The sequence below is a fragment of the Schistocerca piceifrons genome, chromosome 10 (assembly GCF_021461385.2).
Source record: "Schistocerca piceifrons isolate TAMUIC-IGC-003096 chromosome 10, iqSchPice1.1, whole genome shotgun sequence".
NCBI lineage: Eukaryota > Metazoa > Arthropoda > Insecta > Orthoptera > Acrididae > Schistocerca > Schistocerca piceifrons.
Window position 1 is genome coordinate 101,196,591 of NC_060147.1, and position 22,536 is coordinate 101,219,126.

Consider the following 22,536-nt stretch of genomic DNA (forward strand, 5'->3'; position numbering starts at 1 on the left):
CTGTACCACATGGTTTGCCCTGAATCAGTGTATCTATTAGTGGAAACTGCAAGGAAATCCCTACAGTAGTTGATAGATTTACAGATTCTGGTAATAACAGTCTTGTGTGTCTCAATGGCTGGACAACATTGACTTGACCCCTGAAGATTTCTGGATAACATAAAATGTGCTTACCCCAGAACAGAAAATGACTGTAGGTCACACAGTTACAAAAGAGCAGAGAACTGTTGCTGCTGCAGGGAGCAGTGAAGATGAAACAGACACTCTCAATTGTGCAGCAACAGTGCACACTGAGTTCTGCGATTCACCACTGGGTGGCATGACATCATTTTTCACAGCAGCAGTTGTCTTTAATTGATCGTAATTCAGCCAGTTTGTATGAAGTATTTTTAAATTACTTACACAAACCTTCCTAATAAATTGGTCTGTCTATGAGTAAAAATGTATCAATATCTTTACAGTGTTCAAAATAGACAAACAGAAGCGAGCAGAAGACTTCAGTTTATATACGAAGGTCATCCACAGAGTAAGTTTCGTTTGGTTATATAAAACAAACATGTACAGATACAGAAAAAAATATTTATTGTACAAAAATCTACAACTGTTAAACTAATTTTCTACATAGCTTCCGAAATTTTGTAGGCACTTGTCATAGCGTGGCACAAGTTTTTGTATGCCTTCTTCATAGAAGGTTGCTGCCTGTGTATTCAACCATGTGGTAACATGTTCTTTCAGCTCATCATCATTGTTGAGGTGTTGACCACCAAGGACAGATTTTAGGTGTAAGAAGAGATGAAAGTCACTAGGAGCGAGGTCCGGGCTGTACGGAGGATGATCAAATGTGTCCCAGTGAAATTCCCATAAGTGTTGTTTGGTCACATTCGCCATGTGAGGTCGGGCATTATCGTGGAAAAAAACAACACCTTTTGACAGTAATCCTCGCTATTGTTCTGTATTGTGCAGTGCAATTTCTTAATGGTCTCGCAGTAACCATGTGCATTTATTGTTTGGACTCGTGGTAAGAAATCAATCAGCAAAATGCCTTTTCTGTCCCAAAAAATGATGCACATTACTTTTTGAGGTGTCAAGATTTGCTTAGGCTTAACTTACGTTGGGGATGAAGGGTGCCTCCATTCCATTGATTGCCATTTTGTGATCATGTCCTTCATTGAACAGTCTGACCCATCTTCTAACCATTGAATCACTCATAGCATTTTGTCCATAAACCTCACAGATTTGCTGATGAATTTCCTTTGGTTTAACTTTCTTTGCATTTAGAAAACGAATCACAGATCTGATTTCACATGCAGCAGCATTTTCAATTACAGCTGACATTTAAAGAAGCACTACAAAGCACACGTTGGCAGGATCGATGTGAAAATGGCGTACATGTCTTTTCCTTGAGTCAGAGAAACTGCTGTGCATGCTCGGAACTGCGATCGTAGTGCTGCTGCGGATAGAAATACAAACGGAACTTACTTTGTGGGCGACCCTCATATTTAGAAAAGAAGAGATGGAAACAGTTTATTAACAAAAATAATATTTTATTTTTAATTATTAGTTGCATGAAATTAAAATTAATTAAAATTTGGTAAAAAATGGGAAATTCATATAGAAAATTAAACACATTTTTTACTTCGAAAGACTGAACAGTTATGAAATGTATTAAGTTTTTTCATTTAATGATGAGGCATTTCACTTGTATGTATGAAAATTTAATTTATTATCATATGAGCAGAAATTAAAAGTATAAATGTTATTTGTATTTAAAAAAATATGATCCATTATTTGTTAATAAATACGGAATTTAAATACAAGAAAGAAGTTACTATTAAAAGTATTGAATGGACAAAGTTTTGTGCCACACACTCAGCTACTCACATCTATGTTAATATGCTGAATTTTTTTTACCTTACAGCTTTGAAAATCTTGTAACCTGCAAATCTTTCAGTTGCGAGGAAAATTAAAGAGGGCGAAGAGTACGTAAGGCCTCCGTGTAAGATTTGTAAAAGTGATTAATCTGTTACAATGTAGGTTGTTTACAGGGTTATTTCTCACTCTCCTATTTCTTAGTTGCATGTTTTGTTGTCCTGTTTTCTTCCAATAACTTCTGTGTATCCGGTGGTATGTATTACAACACTGTCACTGATACAGATGTTCAGCTGAATAAAATAAATAGACTTTGGGATCCAGTGATTCAAGGAGGCAGAAATTTCAAGAGGGACAGCATGGAATAGGATACTAGTTGCTGAGAGGCCATGTAACACCTCTGCATAATGTGTAGTGGCAGTGCAACCCGCATTTCATCATCTCATCTACTGACTCCAAGTTATGTGCAACTGTGCCTGGCTGACCACTGCCAAATAGTAGCAGTTCAGACATCTTGATGAAATACTTCTCCGACTACAAGAGAGCACCTGGCACCATTAACAAGAGCTTCTGTGAATGTAAGGAGAGCTAAAGGGCACAAACTGGCTCTCAAATTCTGTTTTCTACAAATGGCGGTGGCAGTTGTAGAAACGACATGTACACTGCTATTTGATTTATTCTTTAATGTGTCAATGGGCCATTGGTTTCGGTCAACAACCATTATCCAGCACCTGTTGTACAAACAGCATGAGTACAACAGAATTTTAAGTGAAAAGGACTAGAGCATATCCTTTGTCATAGTTTGCCTTTTTTTGGTGTGTGAGCTCTGATGACTATTTAACTAACGAATTATTAACCAGACTGTGCTGTTGAGCTTAAATGTATGATAACAATATTTTATGGTATTTTCACAGGCATGTATTTTGTCTCAGCATATTTTTTCTTTTAATGCAGAGAGAACACAGCTGCTGAGGAAGGTAGTGTCTCCACAACAGCTGACAATAATGTCTGCAGTTGATGTGGAACAGAGGGCAGAAGGAGAAGTAGTTCTCTTCATCCTGAAAAGTGGAGGAGAAGTATTAGGCAATGGCAGTGGAACCATGGCCAGGAAGGCCGTAAGAGTTCCAGCTAAAATCCTTCCTACTAGTGCTCCCAAGGTGCAATGCTACAATCAACATATTTCATTCCTTCTGGAAACTTAGTGTCTACAGTCAACAAAATGTGCCTTCAGGGATCCATTCAGCCAGGTCCTACTATGAGGCCTCAGAAAAGAGCTGTTTCTGGAAATTTTAAAGGCATTAACTTCAAATATTTCTTACGGATTGGAGTAAGAACTGTAAGGATGTGTAACATCTGCACATAACAAAATAATCTCAGACTATTGCATTGGCTGAAACTGGAACATTAAATTGTCATTGTCTCTCATGAAGTTATGGCAAAATCAGAGTGTCAAGTCACAGTCATTGATCAGAAATTCTTATTATCAGAAATTTCACATATTTATGCACCAGATAATTGGATCTTTATCATTAGACAAGCAAAGAAAAGTCTCCCAGGTTTGAGCTCATTGAAATGAAAGTGTCAGACTTCTTATTTTCCAGGATCTTGCAGAATTCAGCAATGAAGAGAAAAAAAAAGTTTGTTGGTTGAGGCATCAGCTGACTGACTATGAGATGATCAGTGTGGCTGAATGCCATGTGAGAGGATGAGGTTTGATTTCCAGCCAGGTTGAACATTTTTTCTGCTACATCTACATCTACATACATACTCCTCAATCCACCATACGGTGCATGGCGGAGGGTACCTCGTACCACAACTAGCATCTTCTCTCCCTGTTCCACTCCCAAACAGAATGAGGGAAAAATGACTGCCTATATGCCTCTGTACAAGCCCTAATGTCTCTTATCTTATCTTTGTGGTCTTTCCGCAAAATGTAAGTTGGCGGCAGTAAAATTGTACTGCAGTCAGCCTCAAATGCTGGTTCTCTAAATTTTCTCAGTAGCGATTCATGAAAAGAACGCCTCCTTTCCTCTAGAGACTCCCACCCGAGTTCCTGAAGCATTTCCGTAACACTCGCGTGACGATCAAACCTACCAGTAACAAATGTAGCAGCCTGCCTCTGAATTGTTTCTATGTCCTCCCTCAATCTGACCTGATAGGGATCCCAAACGCTCGAGCAGTACTCAAGAATAGGTCGTATTAGTGTTTTATAAGCAGTCTCTTTTACAGAGGAACCACATCTTCCCAAAATTCTGCCAATGAACCGAAGACGACTATCCGCCTTCCCCACAACTGCCATTACATGCTTGTCCCACTCTGTATCGCTCTGCAATGTTATGCCCAAATATTTAATCGATGTGACTGTGTCAAGCGCTACACTACTAATGGAGTAGTCATCATTACAGGATTCTTTTTCCTATTCATCTGCACTAATTTACATTTATCTATATTTAGAGTTAGCTGCCATTCTTTACACCAATCACAAATCCTGTCCAAGTCATCTTGTATCATCCTACAGTCACTCAACGACAACACCTTCCCGTACACCACAGCATCATCAGCAAACAGCTGCACATTGCTATCCACCCTATCCAAAAGATCATTTATGTAGGTAGAAAACAACAGCGGACGTACCACACGTCCCTGGGGCACTCCAGATGATACCCTCACCTCCGATGAACACTCACCATCAAGGACAACGTACTGGGTTCTATTACTTAAGAAGTCTTCGAGCCACTCACATACTTGGGAACCAATCCCATATGCTCGTACTATAGTTAGGAGTCTGCAGTGGGGCACCGAGTCAAGCGCTTTTTGGAAGTCAAGGAATATGGCATCCGTCTGATACCCTTCATCCGTGGTTCGCAAGATATCATGTGAAAAAAGGGCGAGTTGCGTTCTGCAGGAGCGATGCTTTCTAAAGCCATGCTGATGCATGGACAGCAACTTCTCTGTCTCAAGGAAATTCATTATATTCGAACTGAGAATATGTTCATTCGAACTGAGAATATCTTCGAGAATCCTGCAACAAACCGATGTTAAGGATATTGGTCTGTAATTTTGAGGATCCATCCTTCTACCCTTCTTATATACAGACGTCACCTGCGCTTTTATCCAGTCGCTCGGGACTTTACGTTGGGCAAGAGATTCGTGATAAATGCAAGCTAAGTAAGGAGCCAATGTAGTAGAGTACTCTCTGTAAAACAGAATTGGAATCCCATCAGGACCTGGCGATTTATTTATTTTCAACCCATTCAGCTGCTTCACAACCCCAGGGATGTCTATCAGTATGTCCTCCGTACGGGAATCTGTACGAGACTCAAACGGCGGTATGTTTGTACGATCCTCCTGCGTGAAAGATTTCTCAAATGCTAAATTTAAAATTTCAGCTTTCGTTTTGCTGCCTTCCGTTGCCAGGCCAGACTGATCAGTGAGTGACTGGATGGTAGCCTTCGGCCCGCTTACCGATTTTACGTAAGACGAGAATTTTTTTGGGTTTTCAGCAAGATCTTTTGCTAAGGTATGACGGTGGTAGTGGTTGAATGCTTTGCGCATCACTCTTTTTACAGCAGCACGAATCTCTGCTAACTTTTGCCTGTCCTCATTCTCCCAATCTTTCTTGTACCGCGAGTGCAACTGCCGTCGCTTCCTGAGCATTCTCCGAATTGCGCTGTTAAACCACGGTGGGTCTTTTCCGTCCATAACCCACTTTTTCGGCACATACTTGTCCAATGCGTGATTTACAATGTGTTTAAAATTTGCCCATAATTCTTCCACGTCCATCGTATCAGAAGTAAATGAAGTCGATTCATTTACTAAGTGGGATGCTAACAACTGCTTATCTGCTCTTTCTAGAAAGAATACTCTCCTAGCCTTCTTGACCGACTTTTTAACTTTCGTAACCATAGTCGTAATGACAACATCATGATCACTATTTCCTGTCTCAACACTGACACCGTCGATGAGGTCTGGTCTGTTCGTGGCTACCAGATCTAAAATATTTCCATTACGCGTTGGCTGTCGATTTAGCTGCTCAAGACAGTTTTTGGATAATGTGTTCAAAAGTAATTCACACGATGGCTTGTCTGTACCACCTGTTATGAATCCATAGACATCCCAGTCTATACTAGGTAGGTTGAAGTCACCTCCGACTAATATAGCATGATCCGGATACCTCTACGATACAGAATGTAGACTCCCTTTGAATGATTCTAGAACTGTCGCGGTGGAACCTGGTGGCCGGTAATAACACCCAACAATTAACTTTATTTCCCCTAGCCCTGTTAAACGTGTCCAGATAACTTCACAATCACACTCTACATCGACCTCAGTAGACACAATATTTTTGTCAACTGCAATGAAGACACCACCTCCTACGGTGTCTTTCCGATACATGTTCCAACCCTCACTAAATATTTCAGAACTTCCTGTCTCAGGCTTCAGCCAGGTCTCAGTCCCGAGAATAATTTGCACGCCACACGCTTCCTGGAGGGCAGTAAATTCAGGAACTTACTTGGGGGCTCATCATCATCACCATCACCATCATCATCAACATGCAAGTCGCCAAAGTGGTGTCAAATAAAAAGACTTGCGCCAGGTGGCTGAACTCCCTGAAAGGGAACTCTTGGCCAAATAGGCCATACACACATTTTTATGAAATAGAATCTTCTTTTAACCTGATCTTTAAGCAGGCTCAGAAGCCTGATGTGTGACTTCATGAAGTTGACTTAAGAAAGGAGCTGCCCATCTCATGACATACTTTTGTAACATCCAGCTGGGCCCTCTTTATACCAAACTTCAACCAGTAACGGCAAAGAAAAACAGCCGGTAGGATTTATTTGTACACATTCCACCCGTGCATCACCCCCCCTCCCCCCTTTTCCCTCTGCTCCATGAAAACCTATCATGTGACACTGCCACAAGGCCTTCCTTAGCTTTGCAAGAGCAAGCAGATAAGAGTGAATACATATTTCTTTGAATGTGAATTGCATAACTTCCTGTCTGGAAACATCTGCTACAAGTAGACACACAGAATAAATTTTTTTATATATATGCATGCACGCTTAATAAAACCTGAAGACTAGTATAAAAAGGAAGATACAAGTACAATACATTTGATGCCCAAAAGAATCGAATCCAAAATTTTACTTTTCTATAGAAGGAAGTATGTAATAGCACTTAAATTTATCCTCCTTCCATATGAGAATACATGTTACATAATATCTTATTAGCCAAACATTTTAAAATAGTGTAAACTTTTTCCTGTAGTTAATAATTATTTGGCTAAAATTTTATGTCACTGTTAACAAAAACGTGTAAGTATTGCTTGTATTCTTACTACAGTTTTATACACCCTTTCACCTGAAATTGTTTTGCATCCATGACGTTTGTACAACAGGTGCTGCATAACTGTGTTTCATTGAAACTATTCAGCTGTTAAAGAATAAGTCAAAAAGAGGCTTATGGTGTTACATGATGTCATTTCTGTAATTTATCAAAGCTGTGGAACACAATAAGCAAAAAATATTTTGACAGTGGAAATGATCAAATTTGATGCAGCTTATGTACTAAGAATTGTGCTGTGGAATATTTCCACAGGAGCAAGATTTATATTAAAGTTGTCTGAATCTCTCTTAACAAAAGTGTACACACCTGCACTAATTTTTTGGAGCTGTGACAAATTTTTCAACAGTCTGAAGGTAGATATTGTGTTCAGTGTATAGATCTGATTGTTTTGATCTACAGACTTTTCTCTCTTTAGTTGTTACCATTTTGTTGCATGTAAGCAACCATTTTATTGTTTGTAAACGAATACTTTCTCTCACCAAAGCCATGCCTGATTTACGTTTGATGTTGTTTGCAGCAGCGGTATTTATGAAATGCACAATTCTTGCAAACGTTGGAATAATGCCCTTGTCTCTGCAACTTAATAAGAATATCAGTGAGCTCAGCAGCCTCGCTCTTCTTTCACGTAACTTGTCGAATCTTCGGATACATTCCATCACTTCCTCCCCTAGAGTTGCTTGATGTGATGTTTAAAGCTTTCCCGGTGTACTGATTTTTATTTTTTCCAGAAACTTTTACTGCTTGTATGCAAAACAAAATTCAACCATTACATTACAACAAGTTCCAGTTAGAGCCTACAGTCACATAGGGTAGTAAAGCTTAAGAAACAAGCTGATTCAGAGAAGAATTAAAAAAAAAAAAAAAAAATCGTGTCTGTGACAAATTGAGTCATCTGTGAGAAATAAGTGGCAGTTCCTCTCCTGAAATGTTTATTCATCTTTAAGACAGTTTATTAGCTATGTCATACATTAACCCACTGTAGGTGATGGTGTCACTTGTAATGCATAGTAGGGTTGGGGATGTGGATGGGAATTGTGATCTTCAAAAGACAGACAGAATTTTATTGTTTATTAATTTATTTAACATCACATGTGTAATGAAGTTGAATTTCCAGTCTCAAGCAGCACACCATTTCACATCTTGTGGGATGTCCTAACCAGCTCCAGTAATTAGCATCTCCTTTCTGACAGATCATCTTAGTGGGTTTATTCTAATGCTACAGCAGGAGTGGTCTGCTACTCTGAGTCTTCTTTCTCTACAGGTTGTGCCTTCAATTTCTCAAGCTCCACTCGTGTCTGCACACAATCTGGAACAAGAAGCATACAGTTAATAAGCTTTCTGGTCAGTGTGCTTCTTTTATTCCACTTTCCTGTAAACAAGCTACTTCTGAAGTATCGCGTGGGTGAAAATTCAATTATTAGAGTGAAAAAATATGTGTTGCACTTAATAGCTGCGTGAATCACAAACTGGAGAAAGAATCTTTGTAATGAAGTTATACTAACCAACTTGAATGTATTGTTTATAGTAATACCAGAGAAAATGCACCTGATGTCCCTTAAGAGGAACATACTGCTTACAGGCAGTACAGATAGCGCACAGATGAAAAAACCACAGCAAAAAGTAGGAATGCAAAAATCTTGACAGGTGGCTGAACTTGATGACTCTGTAAATTAACTAAAAGAAGTAACATGTATCTGTGAGGAACATATGAGACATGATCAAAAAGTAATGGGAATTTTTTAATTTCGTAGGCTTTATACATTTGATTTTCAAATTTTTTTACCATGTTTGTACACAAGTTCTTGATCTATGTTTGCATTTTCATCTGTTTTGAATATTGAGTTTATTTTTGACAGTCGAAAAGGTTATAAGCATTTTCAAGTGCTCGGCAAATTTTTACTTAAAAAAAAATATTGCAAATAATTTGCATTAAATTTTGCTTGAAAATGGAATGAAGTGCAGCACTGCATTCTAAATGCTGGACCGTATGCTAAATAGACTGTGGCTTTTGGCAAATCTACTACGAGTAAGACAAAAGTTTAGGAGTGGTAGTTTCAAAGAGGGTAGAGAAGTTAAAGATGACAGCTGCCCTGGATGCCTTAGTGCTTCAATTACTGACGACAGTGTGGAAGTAGTGAAGACAATGGTTCTGGAAAATCACCATCACAGAGGTTGCTGATGATATCAACACACCCTTTGGTTCATGCCACGCAAATTTTTTTGGATCTTTTGGGGGTGCATGTTGCAGCAAAGTTTGTTTTTAAATTGTTAAATATCGACCAGAAACGATGTCATATAGACATTGCTCAGGAATTGCTGGGTGAAGTCGACAACGATCCAGAATTTCTAAAGAAGGTTATAACAGGTGACAAAACATGGGTACATGGGTACGACTTTGAAACCGCGGCCCAGTCATCCCAATGGAAGCTGCCTGAAGAGACAAAACTGAAAAAAATTCAACAAGTTTGCTCACATGATAATCTTGTTCTCACTGATTTCTTCAATTATAATGGGGTAGTCCATCATGAGTTCCTACCATACTGTCGTACTGTCAATAAGGAATACTACCTGGAAGTTACACACCGTTTGTGTGAAGCAATCCAAAGAAAATGATCAGAACTGCGGCAAAACCACTTGTGGAAATTGCATCACGATAATGCTCCCATTCACATATTAGTGCCTGTTCATGATTTTTGGAGAAAAGAGCAAAACCATTGTGTTGCCTCAGACGTGGCCCCCCATGTGACCTCTTTCTATTCTCGAGGCTTAATGGTGCCATGAAGGGATTTCATTTTGAGACCACTGTTGAGGTAAAAACAGAATTGCTGAAGGAGCTGACTGAAATCATTATGAAAAGTGAGCTCCAGAAGTGCTTCCAAGTTTAGAAAAAGTGCTGGCACAAGTGTGTTATATCTCAAGGGGATTATTTTGAAAGCAACAAAGTTGTTGATGATGAATAAATAAAGGTTGTTTATGAAAAACAAAAATTCTTGTTACTTTTTAATCACGCCTCGTATACGGGTTGAACCAATAAAATTTCGCAGTCTGTCCAATGTATATTCTGGGTATTTTGGTATAAGGGGCACTTGATCTCCTATGGCTTCTACAGAATAATTGTATTTTGCTAGAATTCTTACCCTGATTGTATCTGTGCTGCACTGAAAACACACACATTACACTGCAAATATCAACAGTATGCACTGTCAGTTTTGTATGCAGAAAGATCTGGTTCCACCGCTCACTGTACAAACTGTCAGTAGTGCCTCCTTCACTTTTCTCGTACAGCTCTCACATCGAATTCAGTGAACCCTTACCCAGAATGCATATCACCCAATTGTGTTGTTCTGCAGATATTTCCTGTCCGATACAGATACAAAGATAAATATGGGTAAGACCACAGATCAAAATATTCAGAAAATATCTCCAAACAGCAACGTGCAAAATTTGGCTTATCCAAAATATATGAAGTATATGCTGGTTAGCCCTGTGAGTCCCAACAATTTATAAGTTTAGAACTTTTCACAAAATTAAACTTTACTATCATAGTAAACAATTAGTACAACAAGAAATTGACAAAAGTAGAAATTCACTTTTTTAAGAGGGTGGTTTAAGTTTGGAACCACTGGAACATAATCACCTATCACTTCATGTAATATGTCTGAAAGCAATTTTACATTTATCCTAGTCGCATTCCCACATCATGAAACTTCCATGAACTCATATCGCCTACAAAATGTGCTAAATAATTAGAAAAAAAAGGACCTAAATTTGATAAATTTATATCCTGTTACAAAACTTATAAATGTAAATACTTCCCCTAGTAATTTCATGATGAAACCACTCAAAAACACAGTAATACAAACTCAAATTTATGTTAAATTTTAGATAGATGTACTTTCACTGTCAATGATCATCTCAGTATAGCCACTATAAGAAAAATCCACATACTGCAATCTCCTTCAACCATGTAGCAAAAACTCAGTGCAGACTGTTGCATTGAATGCTATAAGTGACTGCTGAAATTCACTACGTTCTTAGAAGCACCTCAGTGTACTGTTGGATGCCTCTGTCGTGCAAGAGCACCGGTGGTCTCATGCACAAGGCACTGGCACTTCAAAACAAAATTAATAAAGTGGTGGTTTGACGCAGATACCACTGGCACTCAAAGGGTTAAAGAAACTATGCTGCCGCAGCACTGGTTTTACAACAGGGAAGCTTTTTTTTCCCAATTCAAAGACGAAGGAATGTTTCAACACAGTTAAATGATGAGCACAGAAAATGATGAAAAGTACTTACGTTTGTCTGTGGGATCCCAGCCGATGTATTCGCTAGTCTTGGCATTCTCCTGTTCAAGCCACTTGTGCAGAGGTCTGAAGTACTCTAGCAGACCACTGGCATCCATCAGCCGCTGTCCTGTCACCACCTCCATTGCATCGGGCCACGGCTTTGAGGAGCCCATCTGCAGCATTTTTCTGAAACACATTAAAGTTAATGGAAATTTAGCAAGACAGTAATAATTTTCATTTAATTTTGTGGTGTATTACGTGTATTGGTGTTAGTGGCAGGAACAGTTCATGAGAAAAAGGAGAAGAGAAAATACTTCTTGTGTGTCTCCTTGAATGAAATGAAGGTAGCCTAAGAACTTCACAATTCACTGGATGTTCCTAATAAAACACAATAATTCATATCGTGTTAAATATACAATAAATGTGAATATCAAAGGATTTCCCAGAACATCTTATCATCATTATGTTCTATGACCTGCCTTTTGAATATGAGAGGATTACTTGCTACCACTGGGGTATAATTCACTTGGCAGTGCGTATTATTACTGTACCTAGCATGCCAGGCAGCAGTTTCTGGTATTTTTTGTTTGTTTTCCCTCAGATACACAATAAACAGCTAATTATAATACAAGAAGATTTGCTTCTTTTGTACAGCCTCTGTAGGGTCACAGATAACATCATCATGGACTGCGTTTCTCCTCCTGGAACCTCTTTATCATTTCCCGCCTTCTATTCCGCCCTCCTCCTGAAATCTTATTGTCTTCCCTTTCGTTGAGCTCTGACATAATGGTCCATTTTTATTTGCATCTCCAGTTTTCCTCCCCTTCTGCCCAGTCCCTAAATGATGACCAGTCCTTCAGGTTTTCAACAGCCCACCTGGTTCATGACTTTCCTCTTGCCTTACGTGTTGTTTCCTATACTCTTGCTAACCTACCCATATTTTACTTGTTGCCATGTCTCACCAGACTTGTCCTTTTCAATCTGATTTCTCATGCTGTTGTCTTCATGCTCTGGTGCAGCTTCTCCCTAGGTCTTTGGATCCATTTCACACAGCCTTTTAGAGCTCAGTGTTATTCATTCTTCTTTCACCAGGTGTTCCACACCATGTCTTCCTATAGTTTTCATCTGAGCCACAAATAATACTGCATTCCTCAACATTGCTTTGTAATGTCCAGCCTTTGTGCTTGTATATTTAAACTTCTCTGGACATACAGAAAGTTCACCTCATCTTCTTCTTCCTCTCTATTATTCCTTCTTTGCTCCTACTTCTTCCTGTTACATACTCTCCTAGGTATCTACCTATCACAGAAGGCTTTCTGGTGTATTCCATTCCTGTGTCTTTGTCTTGTAGTCGGTCATTTCCTATTGGTTCTGCCATGGCTGGCTCTTCCAAGGATTCAATAATTCTGTGAAAACATTGCCTACTTTAGGGAACTTTTTGTATTTGGGTCTTTCAGTGCTGTGTCAGATTATTCTAATTCAGTATAATTATCTCTCATCTCATCTACTTCCTATTCTCTTTCTACAATCTCTTCCTTGAGTTTCCCTTATATGGCCCCTTCTTTGCTTAGTACTGGCTTGCCATCTGAGCTCTTTATGTTCATACAGTTGCTTCCATTTTCTCCAAAGGTCTTTTTAATTTTCCTGTAGGTAACATCTATTTTTGTCCATGTCATGGATATTTCCACATCCTTGCATTTGTCCTCTAGCCATTCCTGCTTAGCCATTTTGCATTTTCTGTGAATCTCAATTTCTAACCATATGTGTTCCCTTTCGCCTGCTTCATTTGCTGCTTTTTATAATTTCTTCTCTCATCAGTTAAATTGTGTATCTGTGTTAGCCAAAGATTTTTACTATGCCTTGTCTATATACTTATGTGATCCTCTGCTGCTTTGTCTCTCAAAGCTACCCACTTGTCTTCTATTGTATCCCTTTTCACTTTCTCAGTCAGTCGTTCCCTCTGAAACTTTCAGCAACCCCTGGTTCTTTCAATCTATCCCTGACCCATCTCCATAAGTCCCAAATGTTTTGCAATTTATTCAGTTTGAATCTTCAGTTCATAACTAATAAATTATGGTCAGAGTCCACATCTGCCCCTGGAAATGTACAGTTTAAATACTGGTTTCGAAATATCTGTGCTACCACTGTATAATCAATCTGAAACATTCATGTGTCCTGAGGTCTCTTCCACACATATAACTTTCTTTCATGGGTCTTAACCCAAGTGTTAGCAATGATTAAATTATGCTCTGTGCAAAATTCTACAAGGTGGATCCCTCTTTCATTCCTGTTCTCCAATCCGTGTTCTCCTATTTTTTGCTTCTCTTCCTTTTTGTACTATGGAATTCCAGTCATCCATCACAATTAATTTTTCATCTTCCTTAACTGTCTGAATTATTTCATTTATCTCACACATTCTTTCAATCTCTTCTTCATCTATGGAGCTAGTTAGCATATAAACTTGTACCACTACTGTGGTGGCTGTTGGTTTACTGCCTATTCCGGCTACAATAATGTTTGCAACATGCTGTTCATAGTAGTTTACTTGCATGTCTGTACTCATGTGACCATTATTCCTTTACTTCCTAGTTGTGTACTTCACGAATTCCCAGTATACCTAATTTCATCCTATCCATTTCTGTTTTAAATTCTCTAGCCTGCCCATTCAGGTAAAGTGTTCTAACATTCCACACTATGAACCACAGAATGCCTGTTTTGTTTTTCATGATATCCTGAGTGGTCCTGTCCTGGAGATCCAAATGGGGGACCATCTTTCTGTTGTGGTTGCACCTATGATACAGCTATCTGTATCATTAAGCACGCATGACTAAACCAATTGAGTAGCCAGTACTTTGTATTTCCTTGAGTAATACAGTAATGACTGTGAATACAGTAATGAATGTGATGAATTTTTCATTCAATTCATTGCCAAAGATGGCTTATGTTACACCAGAATCAAAACACCGAGAAAGAAGGAAGATTGGAATCTAAAGTACCATCAGCGATGAGGTCATTAGAAACAGAACTCGGGCATGGATTGGGAAAGGAAATAGGCTGTTCCCTTTCAGAGGACATTTATTTACTTTCTTTTTTTTTAGGAAAAAAAATTCAATATGGCCAACCAGACGTGGAGTCAGATTGTTGTCCACCGGAATACAAATCCATTGTCTTAATACTGTGTCACTTCACTTGGTCATGACAACAATCTATACAAGTAAGGCATTCAAATTCTTAAAAAAATGAACCTCATGCAAACAGTTTCTGCCCTAAAAATCATTTGCAGTGTGTTTCGGAGTAGGTAAAAGGTGGTGGGGCTTGTGAATATTATGCCTCACGATAATGCAATCAGTTCTAATGCCCATGTAAAGTATAATGTAGGACTTGTTTGGTATCCATAGCTTAAGCCTATCAGGTGTGAAAATATTCATGGGGTCAGTAAAATTCTGTTGATTGTGATGTACATTTGCAGTTAAAACATCAGAAGAGCTATTTGGCCAGAAATGAATGCACTAAGTTTCTTATACAAGTTTCACTCATACATGGGTCTTGTGAAACAATAGCATTGTTTCTGCACAGCATAATGACAAGTTTGATGAGCAGGGAACGTGTCATTAATTTGTATAAAGATAATTCTGTTACTTTGATAATATCTAGAGGTTTTTTTTTTTTTTTTTTTTTTTTTTTTAAAAAAATACTGAACTTTGTGATGACAGTAACAGTGTATGGTATGTGTTGTACTTACGATAACAAGTTGCCTGCCTTGGTGCTCTGGTAAATGTCACACTCGTGCAGGGGTTTTGACTCGTCCTGAGGATCGTATTCTCCGGCCTCAATACACAGAGCTCGGTGGAACTGGAACTGTATTATGAAGCTTACAAAATACCTGTGAACAAAGAATACTTGCTTAGCTCACTGTTTGATTACAAGTTGTACTCTCCAATTGTTGAAAATTTTTAAAAATCAGATACCAGTTGACAGTTTTTAGAAGATTTTACTGTTAGTTATTCTAAGCACTTTGTTTCTGAGGTACTAAAAAAATTTTAACATAATCCAAAATTGAGTATAAAGTCATAAATGTTTATAAAAACAGTCTCTAAAGACAGTTAGGGGAAATAAATTACGAAATGTACCTAGGCTGTGGTGAACTACCTTTAAAAGATGTTCCTTAAAGATATTCACAACCAAATAGTGTGGCCATATGCAACTTCAGTTTTGTGATATTGTTTATTATCTGCATATTCCACGGATCATAATTGTGACCCCTCACTGTCATATTGGGTGTGTCAGTTTTGTAATTATAGTAACACCATCTCACAACGAGAAGGCCTCAGACATGGCCAACCATGTGAGCTCATATCCGGCTTATAGTTTGTGTACAACTTAAAATGTCTAAGATTTTTGGCTCAATACTCCCCCCACCTTCCCCACTATTTCTGAGAAAATAGCCCCAAAAGTCCATGACACACAGTTGAGTCAAAATTTACGGGACTGATCAATAATTGAAAATTGAGCATTGAGCATTCTGTGGAAGTAAAGAAAAGGACAACAGATAAAGAACTGAAACTAGTATATGGTTCTTAGCTGGTCCATCCAAAAAGAAAAAAGGAGAAAAACAAAATGTTTTTCTTTTATTGGTTTTATAAAAACCTAGAAGATGGCCACTGTATTTGTAAGCACTGCTTTTTCCCAGCAACCACAAAAATTACCTGCACTATGCCCTCCAACTAAATTAACCTACTGTCACCTTCTCCTTTATAATTCTAATAACAACAGAAAGTGAGCATCTTACAGTTAGCAGCATACCTTATGCAGATTTTGTATTTTGTAGTACAAGTTGGAGTTGACTCTCTTCAGGGTGGACAAAAAGGCAACCAGTGTTTTCAAACTAAGTGGCTTCACGGCGAGGGGGGGGGGGGGGGGAGGAGAGAGAGAGAGAGTCCTGTTTCTGCACTACATCTTGTGACACCACTTAAGTTAGACATAACAACTAAACAGGTAAGGATTTATAGAAGGTCGGTACATGTATATCATCTTGAGTGTATGGAGGAGAAAAAATTTTTCCAGGTAAGTTGTTTGAGAAGTATTGCCACATACATGCACACTGTATTCTTACCTTATGTAAGGTACACTGGCAATGACATGATATTTTGAGCCAGGATCGAAGTCTTCTTCAGTCCTATCAACTGGTGGTTCAATACCCTGGTATTGGCCCCTAGAAATAGAGAAATCAGTAATACATAAAACTGCAGGTACACAAACTTACTAAGATGTACTGGTAATGTCCAGTAAGATATAAATAAAATACAGGAATAATTACAGCAAGTTTCTTACAAAAATCTTAAAACTCCATCTCTGTATTACTTGTCTATATAATCAACATTTAGATTTAAGCATTTACCACATCTCATAGTGAGTCGACAAATTTCACCCTGTACAAAATTGTGTCGCCTGAGATTGCAGTAGCCTATGATGGCATCCTGAAGGTCTTCATCAGAGTCGAAATGTTGGGAAATGGGCCAATTTTTCATGTGCGTGAAGAGGTGGAAATCACTCAGTCAAGTCTGGGCTGTAAGGCAGGTGTTCAAAACTGTGCCATTCGAACTTATTCAATAAATCTTGTGTGAGTGAATGCTGTCATTCTAAAACACACCATCTGTATGGAATAGACTGCATTGCTTGTTTTGAATGGCTCTTCTGTTTTCATGATGTCTCACAATGCACTTCAGAATTAACTGCTTTCCCATGTTCATGACATCCGAAAACAGTATTTATTTAGCTTCCCAAAAAATGGTAGCCATATCCTTCAACTCTTTACCCTCCATGTTAGTGTAAGAAACACGTGTCTCATTACTGATTATGTTTCTGTTCAGGAGGCTGCCTCCTTCTGTAATGAAAAAGAAAACCCAGAGAAGCAGTCGGGATTTGGAGAGGTGCCAGATCGGATCCGTCCAGCAGATTAATGACGAAGGCCAATGTGCCGTGCCGGCCAGCCTGGATGTGTCTTTTGGCTGTTTCCCACATGTGGCTTGGTGAATACCAGTGGCTAGGAGAATACCAGTCTGGTAACAATGTGTTGCCTGAATTACACGATTCACAAACATTTAAAGAACGTTCTCTCACTTTTTAATGGGTTACCAGTAGACAGGTAGACAGCTGGGATACACAAACTCTGACCTTAGGGAGGGAAGGGGTGGTGACAGGAGGGCATCAGAAAACCCTCTAGCACTAACATTGCTAAACGCTATAATTGACAAGCTGACCCATTAAGTCCGGGAACAAGAAGAAAGAAGACTGTCTTACACATTTCGGACATTTGCAGAATGTTGTCCAACTGCTGAGATATTGTGAAACACCAGTAACACAAATATTTTTGTTAATTTTTTGTACCAGCCCATTGATGGTTGGCCATGTCTGTCATTATTGTGAACATTCATCCTCCCAATCTCAAATGAGACCACTCATCACATTCAGTCTATATGCAACACCGATTTTACAACAGATGTCAACAGCCCTGAAATTTTTTATCAGTACAAACTGTATTGTAGAATGGATTTCACATATGGAAGAATTTTCAATTGAAATGGGTACTTGTAAGCTAATGAGAAGCAGTATCATTTCCTCACTACTGCAGCTCCAGTATCATTTCCTCACTACAAAAGCACAGTGGCCTGCTGTGTGAGTACACGCAGCAACAGCCCCACTCTTTGCACTTCTTCCCACACTACTTCAAAACGGATGTTACTTTCCAGATAGCCCCCGTACATTATAAAAAGCACTGAAACAATTTTCTGTTATTTGGGAGACTGGTAAATACTCTCACAGTGGGTATGTGTAATCAACAGAATGCAGTAAGGTACTTTTGTGATTTAATATGAAACAGGAATAAGTACTCTGATGTTGTAAACATTATTCTAATGTGTATAGCATAACAGTATATTCTTAATGCTCAATGTAGGAAAACTGTATGCCAGAAACTGGCCCAAGCTGCCAGAGTTGGCGGTCATGTGTGGATGAGGTGATCTAGCTTGTGTGTGAATGGTGTGTGTTTCTCTTTTGTCAATAAAAGCTCTGATCGAAAGCTTTGTAAGTGTCTTTTAATTGTGCCTGTCTGCTACTTAATGTGTCTTCTTTACAGTAAGTAGCAATTTGTCTTTTCCTACATTGTTGATATACCTACTGGAATTTCCATTGTTTGATTCTTAATACTCAGCATATATCTGCCACTGTAAACGTATGTCAGTGAGGAAATTCCCACACTCTGTGGTCCCGCTTACCTGAGTTTCCACCAGTTGCAGTTGTAGGCATCGCTTGTTATTTCCCCTTGAAACACTGCCCACCTCCAAAGGTCCACAACATAAGCAAATGGTAGGAAGACAATCTTCTGCAGTCCTTGCAGGTAGAGGTAGTTGATGGTCGCCTCGGGGTCATCTGTACTCGCACCGTCCAACAGCCCCACTTTGCGCAGGTGTTTCGGTGTTGACACTGACAGTGCCATGACATCACCCACAGCCTCATGGAAGCCTGATTTTAAAAACAAAGTTTGGCAAATTATCTTGTACAAATCATTCAGTACAATCATCATGATTTGTTGTTTCAGTCTTAAGTTACATTTTACATGCATGTAAAAAGAGCTTAAGCACGCGTATCTGTTAAGTGTCCATTCAAACTCTAAAGCATTAATTAAGTGATACACACGACACTAACAAAGCTTAATTATTGTGTGGTTATGCACTGCAGTAGTTACTAGAATGTTAGTGTTATAAAGTAGAATTCCAAGTTCCACCAACATACACATTTAAAAGTAGAAGACAAGAAGAAAAAACTGGTCTCACTTCTGGATCTGTTAGTTGCTTGCACAAGGAGAAAATGGGAGAGGAGGGGCAGGCCACTCAGACCCAAAGTCAAAAAGGATACACCTGATGTGATCAGATCTTAAAATGTGTACGGTACAATTGCCCTTAGCCCAAAGCTGGTCAGTTTGGTTGTAGTGATAGACTGATTTGTAGTATATCCCGAGGAATAAGTTAGCTGGAAAGGTGTTATGGCTTGGCAAAACCAAAAAATGTGAATTCCAAATGAAGGTTGTGGTGAAAGATTGACTGTAGCATTGCCTACAAATGCCATTTACACCGTACTCATTTTAGTTGCTCATCTTAATTTGAGGAGGTAAAGATGGAGGGCAAGATTGGGAGAAAGTAGGAGGTCAAAGATAGTACGCTGGTAAGCAGTGTGCCAACTTCAGTCCGGAGATGGTAGGACAATATGAGAAGCAGAAAGATAAAGAGGAAGAGAAATTAAGTGGAAAATAGAACTAAAGGAAATTGGAAAAAATTAAAAACGAAGAAATAATGTAAGTATTGAATTCTATAAATGAGAAAAGTATATCAACAAAAATAATCAATTTATGGTAATGTAATGTAATATGATAGATTAAAGGGACTGCATGCTGAGTAGATTTCTTTTATCGATCCAGTTACATTATATTATCATAAAATGAGTAAAATAGAGTGAATATAATTAATGGAGGTCAAGTCCAAGAGACTGGCGGTATGCAAGAGTGTGTCAGAGAGCAACTTCCCATCTCTGGAATTTAGGAAAACCATAATGTGTGGGAGGATCCATGTAGCATGTGTGGTGTTATAGCAGCAGGCATTCAGGTGCCTCACGTCATCCTGTAGAGCACATTCAGAAATTTGGTACTAGGTGTCTCCAAGGTGGACAGTTCTTTCAAGTCCGCTCATGGGTTATGTGTATGTTTAATGGTGCTCATTCTATATACAAATCTGAAGATATTAGTTGGTAAACAACATACTAGGTTTCGTTGCATGTTTCTGCTGGCAGCAATTGAAATTTCGCTTTCTGCAGCTAAGTACAGGCCAACCATACCGTTTCCTTGTAATTTTGCAGGTGAATTTCCCTGTTGGTACAGTGTTCTGAGAAAGCACCAACTCAAGGTGAAGCACCTATATTACGAAACAGCTAACCAAAGTCATGGTAAACTTCCCAACTGCAAGTTGCCTGTATGATGGATTCCAGGTGCAACAAAACTTTTAATTTCAATTTTTATATTGTTATTGACCAAATTTAAAATGTGGTCTTAATCTATTCATTAAGAGTTATTGTCTTATGTTGGAGGATTAACATAGCAAGACAAGTATCACAGTTAAGAACTGTGTACATATATCTTGGGGAAGCATAACTTACCGTGTGGAAATACCCAGGCTATATTCATCCATTATTTGAGAATGAAATCATTTCATGACTTGTAACACACTTGAAACACAATGTCAAACTTTTTCTAAAAATTTTCTCAAAAGTTTAATATCGAATACAAGGGTCATTGCAAAAGTCATGGCAACTACTTTCTGTCTCGAAAAGTGTAATGAATTAAAAAGTTGTGAAATATGCAAATGGAAGGTAAGTTCATGTATAAACATTACATGTAAGGGGATGGATGAACACTTACATTGCCAGAATGATGTAGCATAAGAAAAAAGACGGAAAAAAGTTTGTTGTGGCAAATGTGTTTTATAGTCAATTGCAACAGTACACATTAGTACATTACAAACTGCACACATTCCACGGCATCAGGTGTCTCAAGAATCCACAGTAACATGACATAATGCTAGATGGCAGTCCTTTCCAGGAGAATGAAGCATGAAGAGAGACCACAGTGTGAGTTGACCATGAAACAACAAAATTTGTTTTGTCTTTTCCTTGTGGTATATCTTATGGTGGTGGTGGTGGTGTGTGTGTGTGTGTGTGTGTGTGTGTGTGTGTGTGTGTGTGTGTGTGCGCGCGCGCGCGCGCGCGCGCGCATGTGTTTGTGTGTGTGTTCATCTATCTCCCTATGTATAATGTTTACTTCTGAACAAACCTTCCATTTGCATATTTCAGAATTTTTAATTTACTACCGTTTTCAAGACAAAAAATATTTGTTGTGAACTTTGCAATGAGCCCCATGTTTAATATGTTAACACATTTGTAAACTAATCAGGTGTTTCAAGCTGTTTTACACATGAGAGTTCAGTTCTATAAGAAATAGTGGGTTTACTGATATTGCAGAAAGTGACATTCTATTATTTTTTGTATTACATGGAGGGAAGGGAAGGTTTTTAATTTTTGTCCACAAATAGTTTCTTCTATGTTCTAGCTTGTCACTAGACATTTGTTTTTTACTGCCTATGCAATGTGTTCCACTACACACTAATTACAGCTGAGTTTGCACTTCACATCACTTATTACAGCTGGTTCTAACTGGTTGAGAGTCCAATGTAAAGCTGAGAATGTTTTATGTAGAAAAGCTCACAATTTCATCTGTGTACAGTAGTCAAAGACAGCTTAATGAGAAATTCCTGAATTTCACATAATTTATTGTGTTGAGGGAGTTTATGTATGAGATAAAAACAGTTAGGATCACATTCATCTGAACAGCCATAAAAAGGATGGCAAGTATTGAAACACATCAAAATGATACAGCATGAACAACCTCTTAGTTGAGTAATAACTGGGGAAGATTTCATCAAGATGAAAGGTAAATTATCAGTAGTGATATACTCTCTCCTATTCCAGTCACCACTGATACATGTTATAGGGTCTCAGTACAAACCACTCTGTGCAGATGTTTGTACAGCTTCCATTGGGATGTGACCAGAGCAACAGTTTTTCTGAGCTGCTAACTGGTGTCACCTTTTCTTTTTTTTTTTTTTTTTTTTTTTTTCAATCTTTGGTGCCCTGAACACCCAGATTTGGCACATGTTCACTACTATTATTCTCTGCTGCCGATGTCTCACCACAAGGTATGTGTGCCATCTCCTGCATGCTGCTGTTCTTAATTCTATTGAATCCTTTTGAGTTTGACATGGCTTCTATATTTTAGTTGGCCCAGCACCACTCAAAACTCTCCCTCCCCTCAAGATTCTTGTTCTGCAGTAGTGGAACATTATTTCCACATTCACAGCAACCATTTAACTAAATTCCTTTGCCTAATGGAGTTTTCCAGTGTTCAGCTCAAGTCATTGTAGGGATATCATTA

At 38.6% G+C, this 22,536-nt stretch overlaps 1 protein-coding gene across 2 annotated transcripts in view; it reads right to left on the reverse strand.

Moving 5' to 3' along the window:
• Positions 1-8,273: 8,273 nt before the first annotated feature.
• Positions 8,274-22,536, reverse strand: part of LOC124718909 (angiotensin-converting enzyme-like) — a 284,445-nt gene continuing 270,182 nt past the window's right edge. For both annotated transcript variants that reach the window (XM_047244559.1, XM_047244558.1), the window contains exons 10-14: positions 18,776-19,022; positions 16,615-16,713; positions 15,244-15,384; positions 11,512-11,687; positions 8,274-8,521 (exon numbers count right to left, since the gene is read on the reverse strand). In XM_047244559.1, coding sequence (XP_047100515.1) covers positions 8,451-8,521; positions 11,512-11,687; positions 15,244-15,384; positions 16,615-16,713; positions 18,776-19,022 — 734 coding nt within the window. In that variant the 3' untranslated portion in view covers positions 8,274-8,450. The remainder of the gene's footprint in view (positions 8,522-11,511; positions 11,688-15,243; positions 15,385-16,614; positions 16,714-18,775; positions 19,023-22,536) is intronic.